The sequence below is a fragment of the Bacillus rossius genome, chromosome 3, assembly GCF_032445375.1.
Source record: "Bacillus rossius redtenbacheri isolate Brsri chromosome 3, Brsri_v3, whole genome shotgun sequence".
NCBI lineage: Eukaryota > Metazoa > Arthropoda > Insecta > Phasmatodea > Bacillidae > Bacillus > Bacillus rossius.
The window spans coordinates 49,022,652-49,035,863 of NC_086332.1; the positions used below are offsets into that span (position 1 = coordinate 49,022,652).

Consider the following 13,212-nt stretch of genomic DNA (forward strand, 5'->3'; position numbering starts at 1 on the left):
AAAAAAACAGAAGGATTGGAGGTTTGATGTACGATGTTAAGATGATAACGAGGCATCAGGGTACCTTAGTGGTCCTGCTTGCTGGAGGAAGGACTCAAGGGTGGTGGTATTAGGTCCGCATCCGGCCCTTGGACCCTGTCTGTGAACAGGTCCGAATAGAACATGATCACAGACAGCAAAATAGGCAGAAAATGCCTACTTACAAAGGTGATTGTGGTCAAGGAATACGTTTGTCAAAAAAACTCACCATACAGGGAGATGGCTTCTAGCGTCAGTCAGGGTGCGGTGCTTGTGAACACGCGGTTGTCGTGGACGTTTCCATGATTCAAAAGATAGGAAATATTATGAAGTATTATTAACGAAGCATGAATACTTCTAAGAGGTACGCAGACTGACTAATTACTAAAGTTGTAGGGATCACCTCCCTTGCCTAGCTGATTTACATCTTTAAACAACGACCGGAGTGAATTCTTGATGTGCGGCTCGCCGATGATGCGGTGTGGTCAGTCTGCTCTCGCGGCACAAAGTTAATTTGGGGCAGCAGCAACTCGTAATTAAAAGACGGAAGTCAATCAAAAGAAAGGGGGGAGGCTTCGGCTTTCGGACTGAAAGGTTCCGATGATATCCGAGGGGATGGTCGAGAAATACTTACTTCAATATTTCGAAAATGGTGGTACTGGCCGATGTCAGCGCAACCTACTGAGGGGTGTCCAAAACAAGGAGCAATCAACTCACACGAAGCGACTGCTAAAGCATTGGGCTTATGGAGGGGACAAGTATAGCACTCTGGTGGCTTGAAAATGAACTACGGGGCACTGTTCGTTGCGTGAGGCGCCAAGGGGCAGGCGTTTAGCATGCGTTCAAACACCCAAGGGTAATAATTCGCAACTCTGCCACTAGAGGGCAGGGGTGATACATTCTGAGACTGGAGTCGTTGCCTCGATATTGGCTCGGGGTTGACGCCTGGCCGTTCAACTGGGCCTGGTTCCTGGGAAAGGCTGTAAAGGGGGGGATGGGAAATGTGCTGCTGCCAGTGGGAAATTCTCTTAGCAGCGGCCGGCAACGTGTCAAGGGCTCGAGCAAAATGACCCATGCTCGTGCCTGAAATCGCTCGCGTAAGGCTGGCTCTCAGAACCTAGCTGCTCTAATAGCTTGCAGGACATAGCACTTCTTGTCACGGCTCGGAGAAGAATTACAGGCGACGTACCTGCACCAAAGCGGGGATGAGACGATAGCACTTGCTGGGTCATTAGATGGTAGGCAAAATTATATTTATGCTGGGAAAGATTGGAAAGACAGGTCTGACAAAGATTAAATGGGAGTGTACAGAAGGTGGAAAAAATTTAATTTCTTGCAGCAAAAAAAAAAAAAAAAGACTGGCGACAGAATTTTTCAAAAATTCAAATTTAGAATTGGCGGCACAATTTGCAAACCTGATATGTATGTATTTATCATTTAAGTTTTTTTTATACTTTTGGCTATCATAATCCTGACTCATACTAACAGTATGTTTTATTATTTTGAAGACTTTAAAATGGAATGTTGTAATGTAAAATGTGCGAAAACGTGATAGCCTACTCATTACAGCGTACCTCCAAAAACCTACAGTTTTTTTTATCTATAGTTAATAAAGTAATTTTTATTAAACTGTTACTAAATGTAAAAAAAACCGTAGTGAACTGAGACACACACTGTTCAAGTTAAGGTGTCACTTTTTTTAACAGGTGCTTCACCGAACAATCAGACATTGCAGCTGAATAATGTGACATAATAAGCAAAACAAATGTAGATTCATGTAGCACCAAAATAACTAATCAATTATATGTCAAACATTATGATGTTAATTTGACACAAATATGGAACTGTTGGAGCCTGAATTTTCACTGAAGCACCTGTCCAAAAAGTGACACCTTAGCTTGAACAGTGTGTATACTACTTTTATGTGAGAAATCCTTTAAAATGAAGTACATGTTCATGAGGTTCTGCTGTAATAATTACAGTCTTCAGAGTTACAATTTATCTTGAAGGAAATTTTTATTAATGTATATTTTAACAAGTAGACATGTTCCAATAATTAAATTATAAAGTATAGCATAAATGTGACTTAGAATGTACATACTGTGCAAGACAAAAAAAAATGTATGCCTGCATAATGAAACATTCATGCTTGGAGCAACGTGGCCAAGTTTGCATGCAAGGGCATGAGGGCATGACTAAAGAACATTTGTACATATACTCACATGTCTGCTAGTGGTAAACACTATACATTTTCTGGTATTAAATTGTTTTCTATAATTTCTGCAGTTGTAGATTATTTTAAAACATTTGGTCCCTTAAGAGTTCCATAAAAAAATTTTCCTAAGTTTTGTGACTTTTTTGTTATTATTTTGATATAAATTAATGTTAAATATGTCCAATTTTTCATTTCCAGTATTTCAGTAGGTATGAATTAACCCTCCCAAGTTATAAATAATAAATAATTCAGTAACTATGTTCATTGTTCATGATCGAGGATTGCACTGTTTCCTGAAAGTAATTTGTGAACCTTTCGTTAAGATCAAAGCTGGAGCGGCAACTTTTCAAGTCAGTGTTTTGGGGCAAAAATATTTATTATTATTATTATTATTAGTTGAAACCATTGCATTAACTGAGAGAGGAGGTTCAGAATCTGGTGGAGTGGTGAGACACTAGACTTTCATCTTGGAGGGTATGGGTTAGATTCCTCATGGTCAGCCAAAAGAACCCCAGGAAAATGCAGAGATGGTTCCTAACTAGAGGCTGAACATAGAAAATATCTCCTCTGTGTTTTGGATGGGAGAAGTTTTGTATTCTTGTCACGAATAACTTGGTCATAATTTTGAGGAAATGCTAAAAAATTATAGTTGGCATCATGTAACTTCTCTCAGATGTGATAGATCTCAAAGGTTGTACCAGTGGTCTACAAATTATACAGTATTTGTAAACGCACATAATACAGTGAAACCTCATTAATTCAAAAAGTGTTATCACAGTCCCTATAAATTACATAGGAGTTACAGAGCTACTTGATTTGATTTGTCTCTAGTTCGCTATTATGTAATACAAATATCCCAGAATAATGAAAAGAAATAATGTGAAGTTTCAACTGAAATAATACTGAGGCCATTACTTTGTTCATGTAGGTTAGGGAAAAAAAAAGGCTTAGAAATTGTATTCTTCCAGATTGATGGTAACATATCTTTTTGTAGGTAATCTTGACTTTCTATCCTAAATCTTTACAAGTGTGATACAGGGGAAAATATTTTTTTGAGCCACAGGTGTAGCTATTCTAAATTTGTATTTTACAATCCATTAAGTATATTTGGTGTGGTGTAAAATTGTGAGCGAATTTTGACTTTATGTATTTGAATTTGTTTAGTACAAACTCGGTTATTGCAAAGCGACGAAATTATGATCCCTTCAGGTTTGTATTATTGAGTTTGACCGTTGTATGTCACTTTGAAAGTGACTTTTGAAAACTGTCAAAATTTAGAAAAGTTACTAAAGACAGACTTTACTTTCTTGCTGCTGCTCTACTCACCGCGTCCTTTCTTCACGTGAAAAAGTTCAACGCTGGGTGTGCAAAGTTAATTACGTGTGTCACCCCAGGGATAACAGCACCTCTCTGCACGGTCTGTCGCAGTCTGGTGCGAATAATTGCCCTGGTCACGCCCGCGCCATCGTCTACAGTTACACAGGCAGCGGGCTGCGACAGACCCGGGACGTGTGCTCTATCCGGCCACATGTTGGGCGTCTCGAACCGTGCAACATCTGCACTGCACTACACCAGGTGACTAGGTGTTTTTTATTACTTAAGGCGTGCTTATAAAGTCTCATGTTATTTCCTGTGGTTATGATCACCACCTGTGGAAGTGTTGAAAATGATATTACATATTTTTTATACATTTTAATTGTCTATATTGACAACACTGTTTATTTGGGTGAATATTTTAATGCTTTAAAAAAATTGGGCAAGAAGGTTTGAACTAAAAAGAATAAAGTATGTATATTTTTCTGGAAGAAATATCAGTTTTGTTATTCAATTTTTTTTCCAGCCATTGCTAACAAATTGACAACATTGCCAAATAGTTGTTTTCTATATGTATAATGTTTATATTTATAGTGTGCATATATATGTGTGTGTGTATATGTATGTATTTAATCCATTATTGTATGGTTCGGCATGTACTGTAATCTGGCACCCACCAATCAAGCATGCGATTAAAGTTTTTCGGGTGGATTATGGTTGTTGACCTTGGCCATCAGGTGGCATTACTACACTGCCAACATTTTGACGTGATAACGTTTTATAAATTGATGAACGCTGGCTGCACGCACGAAAAAACATGACTCATTGTCACGTTCTGCCTGAGCCAAGCGTGCGAGAGCGCGGAACAAGCGATAGAGAGGCACGATCGGCCTAAGTGTTCGGCTTGTGACACATCTATCTCTCTTCCACTCCATCAGCCGATGCGTACGAGTAGAAGAGAGATAGCCACAGCACACAACCTACACGTGAAAGTATTGTCAACCGTTTATAAAGTGAAGTGAAAAGTTAATGTAGTTTCCAATGTTTATTACAACAAAAATTGTGGCAAAAAAGGTAATTAATTATTGCATTTTAAGAATTTGATTAGTGATATACTAATCTCATATATTTGTTCTTTGATTATTAAAAAAAAAGTAGCATCAGTCGGTGAGTGCAGTAATAATAGGTCATGTTACAATTTTGACAAAAAATTATTATCTCATATAAACAATTGTATAAAAAGTCAACTGCTTTTATTTAGTATTCAATGAAAAAAATGATCGTGCGTAGGTAGCTATTAATGTAAGATTGAAAATTAATGTTTAACCTCAAACATGTCATAATGTGTCTAAAATGACAAGTTGAACTGGCCAACCACCGTGCGAGAAAATATTCTAAAATATCAAACAGGTTAAGGCGGGCTTTTTAAAAGCAGCAATTTAAAACTTTGATTTATTTGTCCAATTTCATCATTTCAAATTAACAATTTATTGACATTGATTTGATTTCAGTTTATTTATATAATCAATTGTTCGTGATTGTATTTAAACAAATTATGTAAATTAAATTTGCAAAAACTGTAAATAATATTTGAAAATTAAAAACTCAGCAATTTTTCATCAATGTTTTCTTATGACGTTATCACGTAAAATTATTATCCGTAAACCGACTCTACAGACAAACCCCCCCCCCCCCCCCCCCCCCCCCTTTTTTTTTGGCTCGTTTATTGTTACTGTCAGGTTTTCATTTCAATACAGTGTCTCCTGTTCGTTTAGCAGGTTTTATTTCACTTTTCACATTTGGTGTTCCTGTTCAAACTACGATACTAACCCAGCATGGTGGTGGTCCAGACAGTGCTTACTCTCTTGGTAGCGGTGTTGTGAAAGAGACAGGTGTTGACAGGCTGCTGTGGAATGTTGGCGATACTGTGGGCTGTGGCGTCGCTGCTCGCGAATGGGCTGTCAGAGTGGGTGCAGTTGCCAGTGATGGAGCGGATAGAACACTCCCAGACTCCGTCGTGGCCAGGGAAGTACTTCAGACATGCTGCCAACAACTCACGGAGACTATCTCGGCCTACACCGCCTGCTGCCTTCCGAGGTGAGAAGTATTGAAGCATAGTGTTGCAAGAAGTAGCTCTGACACCACTGCTTGTAACTGTCCTGTGGGCATTGACACTGTGATCCACTCCCTCCCTGACATGAGGGATAATAACAGCCCATGCCCCCTCACCCCTCTTTTTATGTAAACCAGTTATCCAATTTTGGAAATTTCGATCACCCTTAAAGGCTTAATCCCAGAATTTAGCCATTCTTATTTTTTTGAAACCCCAGAATGGGCGACAAACTTAATGCAAATTTTTCCCCTCAAAAAAATTCTTTCTCGAAAAAATAAGTAAACAATATTTCTCTAAATTAATATGTTTATTGATAATCTTGGTAATTAACCAAAACCAAGGGACATTTCCTACGAGAGACTCCTTACTACACAATCTAAGAATACTTATTTTTTACTGCATTTTTTACTACATTTTTTACTACATTTTTTACTACATTATATATATAGTTTGGAACACCAATAAATGCAAACTGTCTGTAAACTGTCTCAGTAGCTACATTATCAAGCTGTGAATACAAGAGAAGTGTGCTGCAGGTGCCTAAATGTTGTACCGATTTTTTTATAAACTCAGGAGCTAAACAGAATACAATAGTGTTAGTGCCATTATTACTTACAATGTATATTTATATGCTCATTAATTCATTTAAAATATACAATAAACTACATTTTTCAAAATTCTTTGTTACATAGTAAAAAACTATACCAAATAAATAGAACCCTGTTATATTGTAAACAACAAATCCTTTCATTCCTTTCCATTCTGGTGTGTTTTCAGATGCACATTCCTTAGTTCTACAACATTTTAGTTTTGCCTACCATTCCGCGAACGCACAGAACACAGTTGTTCAAGTAGAGAAGGAATTGGACATGAGCATTTCCATTGTAATGCTATCGTAAATTGTTAAGACAGTTTTACAGAAATGTGGCAGTGTGTCAGTAAAGACAAAGAAAATACGTAGAAGCTGAAAGCTTCATGCAGTTCGAAGAAAACTGTTTTTTGTAGTTTAAGCAAATTTGAGCACAGAGTGAACCCATCAGTGTTCGAACACTGGGAAGTGCTAAATTGATATTTCCTGCTTATATATATTTTTTTTTGCTTGCCCCCTTGAAAAAAACATAACTGGGTTCTATTGTAACAGCACTCATTTCCATTGACATTCGGCAATAACAAGGGGACCATCTACCACACCTAATGATACTTGCATGATGCATGGCCCACAGGAACTACTACAACTAGCCCACCCAGCAAGGCCGTGCCGGTCATCTCGCCACCGACCACGAGGCAGCACCCGATACTGGTGCTGGCGTACAACGGGAAGACGCCCCGCGTGCAGTTCGTGCGGCCGGCCATCTTCGTGGGGAACCGCACGGCGAGCCCCGTGCCGGACACGGACCGGCAACAGGCCAAGGGCGCGGACGCGGGCTCCGGGCTGTTCGGCCTCGCGGAGAACCCCTTGGACGTGCTGCGCAAGGTGCACCAGTCGCTCAAGATGCAGACGCCTCGCTCCATCCTCGCCAAGCTCAAGTTCCTGCACGATCTCCGGGAGAACCTGCTCTTCTACGTCGGTCAGTGCTGGACCCCTCCCCCTCGTCTAGCACCCTTGCTTCGTTAGCAAGCTCCTTACTCAAGTCGAGCTGGGACGATTTTCATAAGTTTTCAATTCTGAAACCCAATTATGCAATTTAATTATTTCTTACTAAAAACAGTTTATTTACATTATATTAAGAAAAAAGACCAAAAAAAAAATCTCAAGTTCAAAAAATTACATTCCATTCCAATATACATTTATTAAAGGCATTTTTTTAAACAAAAAAAAAATTAAAATTAAATTTAAAATAAATTACTATGTATAACCTATAGTCTATATGTAATGTGTTCAACATAATTATGACAACAAAAACTTCACATTTAGATTATAAAACATTACGTGCAATAATGAAACAAATGAAGGGACTGTCTATAATAAGCAAAACATGCAAATGCTTATTTTATCAGTAAAGTTTCTGTTAAGTACTCCATTGCATAAAAACTCAATGTACCAGTATGTAGTATATTTCTAGTGATATTATTTTTTTCCTTAGAAAGGAAGCCCTTATGTGAGTTACAGATAGTATTAAAAGATATCAAATGATTTTCCTTATCATTTTGATTTGATGTAGCCATAGAACTTAACACAATACTTTATCTTGTTAGTGTACATTAAATTATTCTAAATTATTTATTTTAATTTAAATGTGGTCTCAAATTGCTTCATGTGGCATATGCTAGCAGTTGCCACTAGAACTGTACATTTGTAACTATAATAATTTTAGTTAATCTCCACCTTTCCTTCATCAACACCTTCCGGTTTTATATTGATTGTTTTTGAGCCACAATAATACTGAGGGAAAATGTCATCAAAAGGCTCTACTTCTGCAAACTTGCAAACAATAATGCAACTAAATTACACAAATGCATGTATCCAGTTTCGGTTGATGGCAGGAAGAAACTGGCACCTTTTGCCACATTTCTGTTTCAAAACAAAATTTTTAAGAAAGATTAAATTTGGGCAAACCAGAAAATTGCATGAAACTAAAGATTACATATAAAAAAAAATTCCTATTTTGTAGTAATTCTGAAGTGAATATAATGTTTATTCATTTAGTTTACAATGGATTTTGATTTACACTTGATGTTCATGGAATAGTTTTAAGCAAATTAGGGAGAAATAATTGTTTTATGATGTTAACCTGATGTATTAAATGTACACAATTTCAACACCTAATTCATAAAAAAAACTTCTGATCTATCAAAAAAATATTTTTTTTCTGTAATGTAAAATATTTCTAATACAATCACTGAACTAATCAGAATTTAGAAATTTATTTTGAAATATATTAAGTATAAAACAAACATTTTTTTTGAGCTTAGCTAAATAATTTGGATACCAGTAAATTATTAGTAATTTGAAGATTTGTTATAATTAAAAGTTAAGTTTAACAGTTACTTTTTAGAAATAATTTTAAGTATACAAGTCAAGGTTCCAAGAAAAATTATCTCACCTTGTTTCTTTCCTTGCTTAAGTAGGTAGTCACTGCACAGAATAAGAAAAAAAAATCTAAATATATTTTTATTTTCTTGCCAAATCTCTTTGAGAATAAAAAAGCCATAACTAATATTTAATGTCATTAAAAATGCTACTGTTATCATAAAAAAAAAAAAAATCAAAATCCATAATTTAATACAATTTTTTCAACATATTTATCATACAACTGCAAATCATTTTCCCCATTTCATCACTGCTGTCTGTTATAAGATGACCTCAAGTTTTTTGGGTGGTCTTTCGACAAAAATTCTGCTCATATTTTTAGTTAATATGATATTTTCAAGTTAAAAATTAGTTCTACTCATGTTTTCACACACACACACACACACGCACTCTCTCTCTCTCCCATCCCTCTTTCTCTTTCTGGCTGGTTTAATTTAGATTCCCTCTCTTGCAGAGCCCCACAGCCCGACGGCAGACAGCCACACCACATGCCGGTGCCGGCCGGTTAGTCGCCCGACAGGCGGCAGACGTAGCTTAACGGCACAGTTCATGATGCCTTACACGCACTGCTGAGCTATTTTAACTAAACAATTTATATTTACTAGTGACATATTTATTAAAAACCAACACAGGCTAGTTATTTAACCACAATGTAAACCCAAAATGTAATATTCGCATATGGATCGCAAAACATTTTATGAAACAAAAATCGGCATAAAACATGCTATCTATACGCGGGTTAATATGGTATTGGTATCACTTTTAAATTCTACAAAAAATATTTTTTTTTTATCACGTACAAGTAAACCCTACATAGTTATCGGAGAAAAGTAAAACCACCACTTATAAATAATTAAGTAAATTTATAAATTTCTGGTTCTCTTTGCATCATCATCATCATCATAATCATCAACTGCTTCCAGTCTGCGGCGAGGTCAGCAAAGTAAAATGCCTCCATCTTCCTCTTGTGACTCCACCATTCCTTCTCATTCACTCTGTTATAGTTTTATCATCTACCCCTACACTCCCGTAACTACGAGCTCTTCCCATCTCCTGCTTGGTGTGGTGATACAAAACTGGCGTAAATTGTTGTTGCAATGAACGCCCTGGATGAGCAACACTGCAGACAGTGTGTGTCGATGTTCCCAGACCAATACCTCAAAAGCATGTGGGGGCCGGGCAAGAGAAGGAAGGCTCGGCAGGCATTGCAGCGCCCATCCATCGAGGGGGGCCTCATGTCCATGTCCTTCCTCATGTTCGGAGTATTCACGGTGCAGCTGGTGCAGGTATGGTGCCTGTGTATCACTGCAGGCTACCAATAACAATAACAGAGCTGCATGCTAGCTTGATGATTTCACATGAATTATTAGCAATATACAGTTGAACCTTTTAGTGATACTGACTTAAAGCGATTATTCTACAATTGCAATATTTTTTTATGTGTAACATCAGCATTTGGTGGGAGTAATTTCGTGAATTCAATGGAACGGAAATGTGTAACAACCAAGATGCTGCCATTTGTGATGGATGGCGCATTTCAAAGTTTACAAATACAAAGGAAAACTTTATAGTATTAACTGTTTAATGAATTTAAAATAAGCTGGGCAGTATTTAAGCAAAATTCCTTGTCGAAAATCGATCGAAAGCCGGGGTTTAGTATTTTTTTCAAGCCTTTGTCACTTTTATCAGAGCTGTTACATTATATACTTAAAAATTTTGCTCTGCAAGTGGAATGATTTGATAGTAGACGTAGCTGCTTCGGCAGCGAATTATAGTGATGGGTGCAGAAACTACGTGTGATTAGCAATCAGAATTTTTTTTTGAAAACATAATTTGTGTGTATTCATCACACTTAACATTATTTTAAAGAATTCTCTTTTAAATTTTGTGTTTGAGTTTCGTATTATAAGTGTATTTGCAGCAAGGGAACACGCGAATTTGCTCGTTACCGAGGTTAGATGTTACACATCACTGGCGAGTACTGAAAGACTTGCTCACATTTTTTTAAATTTACAATCACTCACATTATCAATGAAAGATAAATATAAACAGAGTACCTGCATGTAGAGCTATCCCATGCTGTTACAATATATAAATGATTATTCACAAAAAATTTCCTCACCCAAATTCAGTTTTTTCTCTCCGATAGGTGAAAATATTGTTATAATTCCAAAATTAATTGTAAATACATGTTACATAACACTAGCCTATGAGTATCTATATTTCACAGCCTTTTAATTTCAACATTCTGAACCTTAAATCCTTACTAATATTATAAATGCGAAAGTAACTCTGTCTGTCTGTCTGTTTGTTACCTTTTCCCGGCTGAACGGCTGAACGGATCGTAATGAAATTTGGCAAGGAGATAGATTATATCCTGGGGATGGACATAGGCTATCTTTAGTCTAAAAAAAATAAATTTTAAACGGGTTAAAAAAATATATCAAAATTTTATGTAACGTGTGTCATAGATATATAAACTGTTAGTGTCATTCCTCTATGTCTGCCAAGCAATAGCTTTCAAGCCATTACGTTACGTTTTGCTATTGTAAGGAACTAAGTAGAGAGTAAGAAAAAAATAAATATCTTGACAGTTTGTAGTGTCGCCATATTTGTTTCAGTTTTCAATACTGTTTATGTATATTACAATTTAAATTATTTTTTTACAGTACCTACTTATAACTTATTTGCAAGGAGTTTGGTTTAGTGTTTATAATTTATCTGCTGAGCGTCAAGAGTCTTAGGGCTACTGAGACTGAAGACCAGAAATATTTATCAATTATGTAATATATTGTTGAAAAATTTGAATTTTACTATTTCAGGTAGGTCAATTTTTTTTTTATTAATTATAATAGTTACGTGTAATTGCCATCTTCCTTTATTTCATATTAAACATTATGTTTGGTTGAGTGTGAGATAATTTTATTTATGTATGTTTTAATTTCATTTATTTTCTTATATATATATATACTAGCTGCAGTACCCGGCTTTGCTCGGGCTGAACACCGGGTGAAATATTGTCCGCGAGTTACAGCAAAATGGATAGCGATATGTCCAGGACATTAAGAAATGACACATAATTACTGTTTGTGTATTTGTGACCTATGATTTTCTGTTTACCCAGGGCGATCGGTTAAAAGGTTCAGAAGTTGATGCGCTACAGCGCCATCTAGCGGCGAGTTACAAAAACATGGATGATAAAAACACTTCCATGTGCCAACTTTCATGGCGATCGGTCAAACGGTGTAAGAGTTTATCGACGTCATACATACCAAAATCCAATTATATATATTCTTATATTTCGAAATTTTGGGGCTTTCACTTTTGCGAAAAGTGGATGTTCAGGACCTCGAATGGTTTGGAACACTCCATCTCGAAAGAAATTATATTTGAAATTCCTGAAAATGTCGAAATTTTGGGTCTTCGTCCCCAGAGGGGGAGGGGAGATTTTGAGGACCCTGAATGGCTGGGAAACAATAAAAAACGAAAGAATGATATTTGAAATTTTTTAAATTGTGGGGTTTTTACCCCTAGGGGGGGGGGGGGGGGGGTTGATGTTGAGGACCCCGAATGGCTCGTAAACACTCCAAATCGAAAAAGAATAGGTTTTTGGAAATTTTGGGAATTTTTTTAATTATTGGGACTTTGACTCCTTGTGGGGGGAGGGTAGTTTGAGGACCCCGAATGGCTCGGAAACACTCCAAATAGTAAAAAAAGTATTCTTAAATTTTAAAATTTTCGAAAGTTTGGGGTTTTGCATTCCCCCAATCCCCTTACCACAAATTTGTTGGAGAACACGTCTTTGGGTAAACGTTCTGCCATCCCCCGGACACTTTAGTTAGTAATGACTTAATTTTAATACAATTTCCTCCATTTTTCGAAATTTTGTGGCTTTCACTTTGAGAAAAGGAGGGGGGGGGGTGGAGGTTCAGGACCTCGAATGGTTCGGAACACTCCATCCTCGAAAGAAATGATATTTGAAAATCCTGAAATATTCGAGATTTTTGGGCTTTGTCCCCAGAGGGGGAGGGGTTATTTTGAGGACCCTGAATGGCAGGGAAACACTAAAAATCGAAGGAGAATGATTTTTGAAATTTTCTAAATTTTGGGGCTTTGACCCCTGAGAAGGGGGGGGGGGGGGTGATGTTGAAGACCCCGAATGGCTCGTAAACACTCCAAACCGAAAAAGAATAGGTTTTCGAAAGTTTGGGAAAATTTTTTTATTATTGGGTCTTTGACTCCTTGTGGGGGGAGAAATTGATTTTTTTATTAATTAGAATAGTTACGTGTAATTGCCATCTTCTTTATTCATATTAAACATTATGTTTGGTTGAGTGTGAGATAATTTTATTTATGTAGTATTAATTTCATTTAATTTCTTACTTCTATTAAATTTCAGGTGGATGTTAACATTGTCATTCCAGTTGAATAAATTTTTTGACAAATTAGTTGTTATTATACTTTTTGTTTCATTTTGGACTATGTTTTTTTTTACTTAATTCAAAGATTTGTGGTGTGTAC

The 13,212-nt window shown here is 36.6% G+C and overlaps 1 protein-coding gene across 1 annotated transcript in view; it reads left to right on the forward strand.

The window, feature by feature from the left end:
* The first annotated feature begins 3,679 nt into the window (after positions 1–3,679).
* The window catches only part of LOC134530647 (uncharacterized), a 17,558-nt gene continuing 8,025 nt past the window's right edge, over positions 3,680–13,212 (forward strand). Inside the window, exons 1-4 of the mRNA XM_063365679.1 lie at positions 3,680–3,808; positions 5,450–5,644; positions 6,884–7,228; positions 9,841–9,977. Of these exons, the coding sequence (XP_063221749.1) occupies positions 5,461–5,644; positions 6,884–7,228; positions 9,841–9,977 (666 nt within the window). The 5' untranslated portion in view covers positions 3,680–3,808; positions 5,450–5,460. The remainder of the gene's footprint in view (positions 3,809–5,449; positions 5,645–6,883; positions 7,229–9,840; positions 9,978–13,212) is intronic.